The 13,335-nt window shown below is 38.8% G+C and overlaps 1 protein-coding gene across 1 annotated transcript in view; it reads right to left on the reverse strand.

Annotated features, from left to right (window-relative positions):
* Positions 1-2,085: 2,085 nt before the first annotated feature.
* Positions 2,086-13,335, reverse strand: part of LOC104492886 (chromosome unknown open reading frame, human C2orf49) — an 11,579-nt gene continuing 329 nt past the window's right edge. Inside the window, exons 2-4 of the mRNA XM_010135490.1 lie at positions 11,409-11,575; positions 5,375-5,747; positions 2,086-2,463 (exon numbers count right to left, since the gene is read on the reverse strand). Coding sequence (XP_010133792.1) covers positions 2,407-2,463; positions 5,375-5,747; positions 11,409-11,575 — 597 coding nt within the window. The 3' untranslated portion in view covers positions 2,086-2,406. The remainder of the gene's footprint in view (positions 2,464-5,374; positions 5,748-11,408; positions 11,576-13,335) is intronic.

Below are 13,335 nucleotides of genomic sequence, written 5' to 3' on the forward strand. Positions count from 1 at the left end.
ACTCCTAATTTCTGCCACCACTCTTGGATTTGCATCTTTTTGTTCCAAGTGTGAAGTACTCGTAGGTTATTCCTCTCTCACTAATTCAACAAGCTAAACGGATGCATCAGATAAGATTTGGTTTACTGTACACCTTTTGAAGAACTTGTCTGGCGGACATTTTTGAAGTGCACACTGTGCCAATCTGCTCTCACTGAATGACTAAATTCTATCCTTTGGTAACTTCTTTCTATGATGAAGGAGGTAGTAAAGAACAGACATAAAAATCCCTCTTATATCCACTGTCTCCCAAAGGAGGGCATGCACCTCACGTACTCTATCCTCTGCAGTACGGCAGTCCCCTAGCACATTGCCACTCCGCTCTAGTACTTAGCTAAGAGAAGGGTTACTGGTAGTTAAGGGGGTAGTGGAAGGCAGTGAGAGTGGCATGGCGTACGCCTTGCCCCCCTCAAGCATTAAAACAGATGGCAAAACGATCCCAGCTTTGGGGAAAGGTAGGTGAAACGTGGCAAGTCTGGAAAGCATACTGGCCTGAAAACAAGACTGTTACCATGCAATAGCAGCATCACGCCATTATTCCAGTACAGTTCAGAATATCACTCCTTAACACATACCAACACACATGTGCTCCTAGCAAATGCAACTACCACAAAATAAAGCCTAGACTCCAAACCACTATCAAGAAGCCACCCACAAAACAAAATCCTACCAGCCTGTTACACTAGTGCAAGGACCAGCACTTCACATGATACTAACTGCTGCTAAAACTCAAAACCAGCTACTGAGCCTTTTACCCTGTAAGCTTTTTCTTAAGTTCTAATCACTTCAAGTCCACTGAAATTTAATTGTTTGAAAGTGAACACACTTATTTACATCACAAAAACAAGTCAGCACCATTTTGTTTTCATTTAATTGTATTTATTTAAATAGGGTAAGGCTACTCAAAAGACAACTCTTTACATACAAAATGTACATTAAAGTTTCCTGTACTCAAGTACAAAAACTGCACAAGTGTTTAGTAGAAGGGAAACATCACACAACATTTCAAAACACACATTCTTACCATTTAACAGCATTTGAGAATGTGCCTTTTATGTCACAACAGTGAATAGAGAACTTCTGTCAGTAATGAATTAAGCTACAGTTTTTGGTTTCAATATTAACCAATATTAAAAATGTAAACAAGCTTTCAGATCACTACCAACAGCTTCTTTTAGTGGGTCAACTAAGTGAATGCAGACATTTGATTCTTTTTTTTGTTTTACTATGACTGGGATTGTTAATATTATTTTCCATCCATATCTAAAATGGATCTAAATTAGCTTCACCCTGAGCCACTGAGATTTAGTAAAAATGCTTCCACCAACTTAACTGGATTTCTGCCTTATAAGGCACTACCAATAACCCAGACAAAACACCAAGTTTCACAGAAAACAAACATCTATGTTAAATTACAAAAGGAAAAGAAAACAGGTTGGCTGGGGTTTTTTTTAGATTGCAACTACATGTGCTAATGCCTTCAAGGTACTTGAAGGTATTTGTCTTCCTATTCCTGTCCCTCTTCAACTGTTAGTGAGTTGACAAAGCACTGGCCACAGGTTTTCCCCACGTTTTGTAAGCATGTAACAAGGAAAACAAGCAAATTTGCTACACTGGCACATTTTTTACACTTACACATGTATAAAATGTGCCTGCATATTTAAGAGATCATGGCACTAATCCATTCACTACTTCCTTTCAAAGATTCATATCAAACGGTTAGTAACATACTTCCATCTGTGCATTTCTTATGTCACACGTCAATAAGAGAAACTTCAATTTGAAGTAACGCTGTTAAAATAGTTCATCTCTTATTACCAACCTAACTTGCACTGTAAATTCTACACTTGTGTTCTGTGCAACAAAAAGAAAAAAAATTGTCTTATCAGCAGAATAGTCAGTTTTCTCATCTAAATGAATTAACTTTTTAAAGCCAGGAAGGCTCTTTGGATCACTCTGAAACACAATACCTATTTTAAATATTTAACCAGAAGAGGAACAAAACTGAATCTTACTGGAATCAAAAAAAAAAAAAAAGATATATTCTTTATATGTGAGAATCATAGTGACATGCAGGAGATGAACTATAATAATCTTGAGAACTAAAAGTGAGGAGTTTAGTATATTTTAATATTACGACCTTTAAAAGAAATAATGAACTACCTGCTGTGCAAGAGTAGACACTCTTAAGGTGCCTGGTGATAATGACTCCAGCTTTACAACTGGGAACTTTTAAACTTGTTAAAATTTCACAGCAATCTGAATCCCTGTAGGGTTTAAAAAGAATCATACTTATACTGTTTAAATATGACTTATCTGTTTGAAAATATGGAAGTAACATCTACGTTTCAAGCACCATTAGCTACTTCATGGCCATGTAACATGCTGGATTTTCTTCTTTGCTTCCGTAGGCTTTAGGTCATTCTGGAATACAAGAAAACATAGAAGTATTCTTATATATACTGCAGAAGTATAAGTTAGTAATTAAAACTGCCATATTCAAATCTAGTACTGACTACTGCTGTACTCAGCTATCTGCTACTACAACAGCTTTCTATTGCCATCTTGTGGAGAAAAGTAAGTATCACAGAACTTCTCTAGAGGCTATTAAAAAAAGCCAATGAATTTCAGTACCTGCAAATCGTAAGTATTTCTTTTTTCTAAATCCCACTATTAATCATGGGAAAAGACTTTTCAATAATGCAGCTTAGAAACAGGTACATATGGAAGTTTCAAAACTACTTCTAAAGTTATTTCAGACTGCCTTGCTGAAATGGGACTGTCTAAGAAAAAAACCCAACATATAACTAGGAAACCAATCTACTTTTGTCGAATAGTGAAAATGTTAGAAAGAGAAGGAAAAGTTGGTCTTCCTTTGTAATGACATGTATAAAAAAAAATGAATAATTACCAAAACTTCAGATTAATTCATCTTTCGAGCCCCACTCCAAGAAAACAGAAAGAAATTGAGCCCAAAGTAAAACAATAGGAGACTGAAGTAGTGAAATAATTACCTTTCCCCTTTCTAAAATAAAAAAAAAAAAATAATCTGAGAAATTTGAGCTTTAATAGTTCACACAAGCAGAGTAAAGACAGGTATATGAGTTTTCAACAATATTCTGCAACACACTGGTTTGGGGAATGCAATCTAGAGATCTCTCCTCTCCTTAAGAGTTTTGGTGTTAGTTTATTTACAGCAATCCTGCAGATTGTAACCACTGAAAAATGTAATGGAATTAGACCCAAAGATCAGAGCAATAGTTTTGTGCTATTCAGCACCAGAACTTCGGTTTTCTTGAAAGTCAGTCACTTGCCTGAAAAGGCAATTATACTGAAAACACATCAAGCTTTGCACTCCACAGCCACGTGCCAAGTATATCGATTCTTTCCAGCTGCATCACTTACTATTCACACCATGTTCTTTAATTTCAGACAGTAAAGTAACATCCATGCAACACACCTACCTTCACACCTAACACACCTACCTTCAGACATGTCCAACCAACATTAACCAAGTCATGACTGAAATTACCAGTATTAACTTGAACAACATAAAATGCAACTAAGGTAGAAAACCAAATGTCAGAGGTCATAGCTTCTGAGTGTCAGTTACACACTGTCACTTAAAAGTGTTCATCATTGTGTATACAAAACATTTAAACTAAATATAAAGAAGCTGTGAGGTGTATACTAAAGAAGTTTCAAAAGCTCTGTAGGTTCAGATCTGACCTATTCTTGGAAGATTTCTAAATATTAAAATAAGTAAGTAATACTGGTAGTAGGATATAACACCTCGCAGCATAAATTTGATTCAGGGTCTCAGCCATGATTCTTGTAAAAGCTGCTAAAGCTGTTTTTCAGAACATAGCCTCATGTTTATTTGCTTGTGTTTAACAAAAGTCCTTTAATAGACCTAACAATCCACACAGCAAGGATATTATCTGCATTCTTTCATAAAAGGATTTTTTTTAAGAGATTAAGAGAAAGCATTTCATGAGACAATATTGAGGAAACAAAAGTTAGGCCTGGTGTCCTAAGAAAAATTTAATCAATGTCATTGCACGCTGTATATCTAAAGCTCCCCCTGCAGTTCAACTGAGAACAGATACTTCAATTTCTTCCTCTGAAGTTCAGACATTCCAGATACTCCTGTCTTTCAGTGGAAATGTGAAAATTCTTTCATTTGTATCATGAAGGAACACAACACAAATATAGGACTTATCCCTGCCTCACTGCATGTTTTATAGATGAGACAGCCCACTGCTCCTTGTTCACTGAAAAGCCCTTAAAGATGAATCACACCTTTGTCAAAAATAACCACTGATCTTTCTCCCCAACCGGGAGCTACATTCAGCACCATTACCTACACTTTCAAAGATATACCCTGCTGAATTCATACATCTTGCCTCAGCCCTTCTCACAGCTCAGCAGCCTCATTCTGCACCCATCTGCAGCGCACTTCTCTACAGAAGATTTGTTTGCAGCTGAATCTAACTTGCAGAAATAAGGTAACTATTTACCTTTATAGTCATCAGTCTTCTACTGCAGAATAGCACCCTTCTGCTTGAGGTATCAACATGTTTTTCTCAACATCTTATAGAAGCCCCAGGTACCTGATTAAGATCACCATGGCTCAAAATGAGCGCTTGACCTTTGGCCTCTCACTTCAACTAGTACAGTTTGTTGTTACGGCTTCTCGTTCAGACCTACAGCCTAGGCAGCTCTCCAGATTTTCACATCCAGTTCCTTTCTCTAGCTTGCCAATTCCTATGTGAGAACTAAAACAGATGGCGTTCTTCCTCTAAGGATATATTCTACAGCTCTCAGCATCTCAGTTCAGTTCCTGTAACATCTCCTCCCTCACTTAGACAAATCGAAGCTTGTCCTACTCAACCACTCAAGTGTGATTGTTACAAATAGTATCATTCCATTTTCTCTTCCCTACTACAGAAAACAGACCACTTTTTCTCCCTTTAAGGCTACTCACATTGTTCTCTCTCAGACCTACCAGCAGGATTATTTTGTTTCTGGTTTATTTGACTGATACCAGCACGACCTTAAGTACTACCTACTTACTCATTTTAAAATTACACACGTTTTCTACAAAGTTGCCTCTCTCACACAGAAGTTTCTCACGGACAAGTACTTCAAAGTACTTCAACTCTTCCCTTCTAATCTTTCCGAAACCAGCTACTCTTTTCCCCCACTTCTAAATAAAGACTGTACTATTACTCCAAAGTAAAGTAATCCTGAAAACTCTTTCATGGGTCTGTCTTTGGCTCCTGCAAGTTTCAATTAAAAATAAGCTGCAAAACAAGATACTGAATGTACATACCGGCAAATCAGATTCTTCTTTTGGAACAGCTCTCTTTAACTTCACGACAGTAGTTCCTGGTACTGGAGACAAAGGGTACACCTTCATACTAGTCAGCACATTGCTGTTAGTCTTTGAAATACTGTTCTGCTTAGCCTTGTTATTCCTTGTTTCCAGCTTAGCATCCTCTGATAAAGCAGAGGCTGAAATGTACGTTGAGGCATTTGAAGGAACTGATAATCTTCTAACAGTGTTGGTGGTGCTTCCAGCTGGAGGAGGTTTTAGGCGATCAGCAGCTCCGTTCTCTGTCTTCTTCACCTTTATGCTTGTACTTGTTGAATTACCATCAAATACAATTAACGGCCGTTTTCTTAAACCTTCCACTGTTGTGACACTGAAAACACAAATTGTAAAATTCTCAGAAACACAAGCTAGATGATCCAAAAATAGCATATCCAGGACATGAGTAATGAAAACAAATTTAAACATGCCTACAGTTAAAATATATCCCAAAATACTAACCTTAACTCTAAGCTGCTCCAAACCTAGGCAATAGAAATTGCTTTCAAAATATAAAAGGAGGCAGGGGACAGGGGATTGTGTGATGAAGTGTTCCTCAACAAAGACGGTTGTACAGGGAACCTTCTGCAGTTGTACAACCAAACACTATATGCTTATACCACTGCAGATATTCTAGAGATTATAGCTGTTAAGCATTTCAAAGGGTGAACACTTGAGAAAGTGTGTCCCACCCTACCTACATCATTCTACCTACAGCATCTAACATTCTGATACTTCTAAATCTCCCTGTTGCCATTCCACTTCAAAATTATGTTAAGATAGTCTAAAAGACTGTTAGAGAAGGAACAAAAACATTAAACAAAAAAGCATACCTGTTTTTGAAATAAATGGTCTTTGAACAGGACCCTGAAGCTGATTTAATGACTTTTTTATTTTTTAATAGTTTGTGTCTTTAAGCCTATGTATAGTCAGAGCTGGCCAATTTAGTAACAACTGATTCATGAACACTATCAAATTAGTATCAAAACAGTAGTATCAGAAAACATCCCGACCGCCAAAAAATAAAGCACAAAGTTATCGTAGCTCATTCCACATGATTGCAGAGTTTTAAAAAAGAATTGCTCAAGAATGACAAAGTAGAAAGAACAGATTTATCACATAAAAAAAACCAAACCACCATTAAGTTACATAATATTCTTGTTTAAAAACTTGAGGTTTCAGTATACATTTACTGTTTAATCATCTCATATTAAACAGAGGAATAGGAGTTAAACTATATTGTTTTCAACAATTACATATATTAATTAATTTGTAATTAACGGGTTTGACAATACTGATATCAGGTATCAGCACAGAGTTCAAAATAAGCCACAGAGACTTGATTCATTTGACTCAGAACAACATTAGGTTAGTAACTGCTAAGAAACCTCAGGTATTAAGAAATTCCTCATTCCTTGCACAATTTCTGTCAAGACCAGGGTGTTCTTTAAAAAAAAAAAAATTAAAGGAATCACAATTTAGGAGCTCATAGAGAAAGCTCAGATTTACATCTACATTACTATCTGCTCACAGCAACATACGTCACATAATGCTCCTCTTTTTCTATTCATCAGGTTCCTGGAACCAGTAGAGACAAAGGGACCTTCAATTCATTTGGGACTTGTTTGTTATGAGATCAGATGCAACTCTGGCTTATATCTACAGTAGATGTGGTTACTATGAGAGCTTCTACAAAATGAGATTAGCTTCCAAGACCAGGAGTGTTCAGCCAGGCATGTTTTTTCAGTTTAATACTCATGAAACAAACAGTAATATTTAACACATCCATTAAACTATGATTTCACTTGAAAAGCCTAAAAAGCTGACACACACTTCAAAAATAAAACACACTACTTTTTGCTCACTTGGGCTTTGACCAAGAATTTATTCAACACTCCTGACAAGGAACACATTCCCCAGTAATCTTTCTGGAAAGCTAATTTACAAACTATGTGAAAAAAAAGATTTCATACCTTTTTTTCAGTCACCTTCTGTAATATAACACATCTGCTTTTTCTAGACACGTTTTTTGGGTTTGGTTTCTTTTTAATTCATCTTGGCGAAGACCGGCAAGACTGGAACTAACTACAATTCTAGGAGGATTGCTATCTATTCTAAACTGAATTTTAGAATTGCACAAATGACCACATGCTACAACACAAATAACATTCCCAGAGAAACACTTTGGGAAAGTTCCAAAAGAAATTTGGATGATGTACCATCAAGAACTGTCACATCTAATGTTTAGATACATGGCTCACAGAAGAACACAGAACCTTGGTGTGTGTAATCTTTCTGGAAAGCTAATTTACGAACTATGTGAAAGAAAAGATTTTATACTTTTTTTTCAGTCACCTTCTGTAATATAATAAGTCTTTCTTTATATAAAGTACAGGCAGCTTAAAAACTTCAGAGCAGGACTCATGATAGCCAGCACTCTTCTGGGGGAGGACACTGATACTAGCCAACAGCTGAAAAAAAAAAAAACATTTTGCAATGATGTCTGCTCCTGCAGGACACTCTGTGAAACCTAGATTTCAATGTGCATTTCCTACATCCTAGAGAAATGTTCTAGCTACACTTTGGGCCAGCTGGACAGAAGGCATGCTCTAATCCTTCAGCTTACTTCAGTTTACATTGAAGCACATGGTAAAGAACACCAATTTACTACAGGAAGCAAAAGCTCCTCTATATGGGCAAACTGGATTTCCACTGTTTTACATGATTACCTGTGTAGTCAGGATGGCCTCTGAGTAACTCTTGATTATGAGGACAATTTAATGAAAAATGCTCCTATTCTAGTTTAGCTTAACTCGGTATTTAAGCGAGCACCCTAAAACCAGAGAGAAGTGTAGGTTTTAGTTCCTGCCCCCTGATTATCCTAAATATTGGTCTGTTATAAAAGTAGGCCTGTGAATATCTGAAATTAGTCAGAAGTACCATGTTTTACAATATTGAACTCAACATTATCAGTGCATTAACCGTTCTCGAGGGGATGGCAAAGCGGCCTCTCAGATGACTAAGGAGAAATTATGAGCTCTACCAAGGCCACAGTTCTGAACATGCACAGCCACAGCATTCCTGGAGAATAAGAGTTTGCAGGTGAGAGTCTTCAGACTTGATGGCACTTCAGAAACTACATACCCATTTTGAGAGTCATACCAAACTCCTTCTTCCAGAAGGCAAGATGATCTTACAGATCTGCAAAATGAACTGTCCCTGAACACAAATACCTTCTGAAATGTTTGAAGTTGGATAGACTGCATTTGTTTTCATTTGGTATGATTATCTGCGAGCTCATATAAGATGTATAAACCATCATCTGTGACCTCAGATATTTGATTGTATTACTGACATATAACATGTCACTGCACCTGACAATATTCAGCAAGTCTTTTAGGACATGCCATCAATCACCAGCAGGAAAACTAAACACAATATTCAACACTGACTTTTAAATTTCAATGCGTTTTTACATCCTATCTGTAACTAGTACGGTCAGGCAAGCGCACACTGAGCTGTGCTGATCAAGTTTCCAAGCCTCCTGTTAATTCCAGTGCACGTTGTAAAGCTGTGCTTTCCACAGAGGGCCTCATCAGAAAGCTCCTGTTGTTCATACAATCAATCAGTTTACCTGACTCCTAAATCGAACGAACAGCACATTTAGTTCCCATCTCAGAATTGCACATAACTTACTGCCTCAGGATACCTAGGAATTTTGTTATGCTTTTAAAAACAAGAATGCTAAGTTCTACTTCCTCCTCCACACAATGGCATCATGTCGATTCTGCTTAAATGGTTTGCACAACTACGAGGAAAACATTTGAACATCCAAAAATTTGACTGAACTACCTCAATTCCTTCCATCAATACACTAAAACTGAAGTTCTCTCTGTGTAACTTTTATTTACTGAAAGTCTATTTCGCCAGGGTTAGTAACACTAGCAGGAAAAGATGAACTCTTCTAGACAATATTTTGCCAGCACATTTGTTAAGTATGAAAGATGTAACACAAACAAAGCCAGTAACTGCTGGAAAATCTTAAAACTGCCTAAGAACAGAGTAAAAGACTAAGCCTAGTATGCTAGATGTTAAGTGCTATGCGCCACTGGTGTAGAAAAGCAGACTGGTACTTTACACAGATCTCCTTTCACTCACTATTTTCCCAGCAACTACTGCATAGTTTAAACCATTAACGAATTTTAGTGTACCAACATAAGGCCCCTAAACGTATTCTGCATATAAACTCTGGATGAAGTCATTCTCCCATCTAAAAATTAACATTGCCTTCTCTCAAAAACATTTGGCCTGCTACCTTTATTTCTTTATTAAAAAATTCTTTTGCACTTATTTCAGCACACCAACAGTTTTTTATTCAAACATTAACCTCATGCTTTCATCCTCAAGTTGCAAACAGAGGTGCTATAACCTTTAATGCACATGAAAAAAAAATCCCACACCTGACATAACAAGTCAATTCAGTGTCCTACCCATTGCTAAAAATTTTTAAAATTATCAAAAATAAAAGAACAAATCACTTGACAGAATTTGTTTAGCTCTTCCCAGCTAGAAACCTCAGTAGTGCTAAAACAGACTCATGAAATCAACAAGCTGTAATACCGCCAAACCATAATGAGAATTTCCATCCACCTTTTCTTAGGATTTACTGCTGAAGCTAAATCAGACCACCACCCGTGCACATCACACGTCAAAAGTTAAGTCTTGTGTGGAGCAAGGTCAGGGAGATGCAGTAAAGAGGAAGATTTTGCTTTCTGATCAACCACAAACAGATTTTACCAAAAACGCAGAACACTTCTTTCAGAAAGCACAGAAAACTGCTGCAGCATATACCCCTGGCTCTAGAGTGGACCAATCCAGTTGAGGGACCAAGCATAATTAAACATGCTTCTAGTACTTTTTCTTAACACTCCATATATGATTATTATTTAACCATTATATGGTGAAACAAAATATAAGCAATTTTTCTTCATTATAAGGCATCTTGAAATGTACCAATAACCCAGTAAGAACACAGGCTGGGGGGATGAAGAATCAATACCAACTCTCAGTACCAGTAAAGACTGGAGGATGAAGGGATTGTGGGCAGCCCTGCAGTACTTGGGTGTTCTGGTGGTTGAAAAGCTGGATGTGCGACAGCAACTTGCACTTGCAGCCCAGAAAGCCAACTGTATCCCAAGCTGCATCAAAAGCAGCATGGCCATCAGGTCAAGGAAGGTTATTCTGCCCCTCCACCCTGCTCTAGTGAGACCCTGCCTGGAGTACTGCATCCAGCTCTGGAGTCCTCAGTTCAGTAAAGACACGGACCTGTTGGAGGAGGTGCAGAGGAGGGCCACAAAAAGGATCAGAGGGATGGAACACCTTTGCTATGGAGAAAGGTTGAGGGAGCTGGGGTTGTTCAGCCCGAAGACGACAAGGCTCCAGGGAGACCTTACTGGGGCCTTATAAGAAAGATGGGGACAGACTCTGCAGCAGGACCTGTTGCAACAGAACAAGGGTTAATGGTTTTAAACTAAAAGAGGGGAGATTTAGACTAGACACAAGGGTGGTAAAACACTGGCACGGGTTGCCCAGAGAGGTGGTAGATGCCCCATCCATGGAAACATTCCAGGTCAGTGTGGACACGGCTCTGAGCAACCTGATCTAGTTGATGATCCTGTTCACTACAAGGGGTTGGACTAGATGACCTGTAAAGGTCCCTTCAACCAAACCAATTCTATGATTCTATGAATAGCACTACAAACTAGATACCATTAATAACATTTGGATGACAAAAAAAAAAAAATTATCTTCCCTTTCTCCTATTATTGCAGTAGTAGAATTTAACAGTTCCGAGAGAGGAGACCTGACACGGCTTTCTCTGTGAACTGTAACAGTGTCTAAAGGCTGCACAAGTTTGATTAATCAGGCAAACAAAGACAAAACTAAATGCATTGTCCTAAATTCTTCAAGTCTAGCCCAATAAAAGCTAAATTACCTTTTACTCTCACTTTTCAACTCATTTTGCTGTCTTTTCTTTTCCATCATTTTCCCCCATCTACTTTTTGGTAAGTCACGCTGAGGCAGGGGAATGGCATGCTGAATATAGAGATCAGTGAGACCATCTTTGTCCATCTTTACATCATTTTCGACTAGTATATTTTTCTGTGGGGAACAGAAAAAATGTTATTATTATTATGACAAATTTAAAGCACAAGCATCATAGTGGCATAATTTCTTTATTTTCAAAAGCCACTTTAAGGTAGTGTATTGGGCATAACTGTCGGGGTTTCAGAACTGAGGGTGCTACAGGGCTGACCAGTGTGGAGAGGCCATGAAATGCCCCATAACGACGACAGCATGGTCTCCTGCCTTCCTACTATCAACTTCCCTTGTTTTCTGTGTGGATTGCCCTCAGCCCTCCCTTCAGTGAGGCAACGGGAAATGAAGGATGTTTGGGTCAGCACATAGTGGTTCCTTTTTCCAAGACCTGCAAGCACATCTCTTCACATTACCTCCTCATGTACTCTTCCTGTGCATCCTTTCGTGTCTCCTGCACCTCACAGCTGCGGCTCAAGGTACACTTGAGCACAGGTACCATGAGCTACCCTGCTTGAAATTTTGGTGTGTGATAGGCCGTTTTCATCAGTGGCAGAGACAGCTGCATCCAGCTGTGACCAGTACTGGGCAGTTCATCACCCTGGCCCTCAGAGGTCAACCCTGCAGCCTCTACCTATCCAAAGCCCTGCAATTTCTCTCAATAAAAATAGCAGCAAAAAAAAAAAAGTTACAGTAGACATACTGTTGATGACTGATTTTTTCATGCACTCTTTAACACACTCCCCTAAAACCAGCTACAATACCAGAGCTCTTCACACTTCAAATAAACCAGGCAACTGGTTCAAACTTACAGATGTAGAGCTGTGGTTCCTTCCCCAGTTCCCAAAGAATAAGTTGGGAAGGCAGACTTCTAGTAACCGTTTCTCTAACTGTCAGTTACAACACAACACCGGTTTTCTTCCTAACTATGTATAGTGTTGTGAAAACATAATTTCCTGGTAACCCCTAACAAACTGATTAAAAAAGAAAAATCCACTGACTTCCTACAAGCTAGTGGTCACTGAAAACAGGTTGAGTCTCTACCGCTATTGGTTTTGGCAAACGCGTCATGACTTCTGATGTAGCCCTGAAACCTGCACATAACCCACATAAACTACACGGACAAGAGCATACAAAAACTCCGCAAGCTCATACAAAAACTTAAAACTTTCATTACTGTTGTTTCACTCGCCTAAAATTTTCAGGCAAGCCAGCAAAAAGTATTCCACATCATATCAACTGAAGCTTCATACGGTCCAACGCTGTTTATAGCTCACTTTCAAACTCAAAATTTTTGGCTTAGGCATACTTAAGCATTAGCTTGCCTGATTACGTAGGGTGCATTTCCTTCATTCACAGGGTATGAAGACGGCAACTGTAACAGAGTAAAGATCACCTTTCTACAGCTAATTTTACTGTATGTAAACACTGTCACACAGCCACGCTGATTTGGGTAAACTATTTTTTAGCAGCTGCGGTGTTCAAACGCAGCCCCTCTGCAAACACAGCAACATCTCGCATACTATGGGCCTCCTCTAAGCAAGTACCTAGCCTACAGAGCAAGGAGATGGGTTTTGTTGGGTTTTTTCCCTAACGCTTCTTGCGCACGCGTTAAGGGCGGTACAAAGACTGGAAACCGCGGGAGGACTGGGAGAACACTTCCCATGCAGGTGATGGGGGCCAGGAGTTTCCCTGCGGAGTAAAGCCGCGAAACAAACGGGGCAGGTCTAACGCGGAAGGAGAAGATGCCAGGCAGGGCCACGGGCCCAGGAGGCCTCCCTTCCCGCCAGGCGGGGTAGGCGCCACAACCCCCTTCCTCCCCCCTA

Source organism: Buceros rhinoceros, unplaced genomic scaffold (genome assembly GCF_000710305.1).
Source record: "Buceros rhinoceros silvestris isolate BGI_N320 unplaced genomic scaffold, ASM71030v1 scaffold13524, whole genome shotgun sequence".
In the NCBI taxonomy this organism is placed as follows: domain Eukaryota; kingdom Metazoa; phylum Chordata; class Aves; order Bucerotiformes; family Bucerotidae; genus Buceros; species Buceros rhinoceros.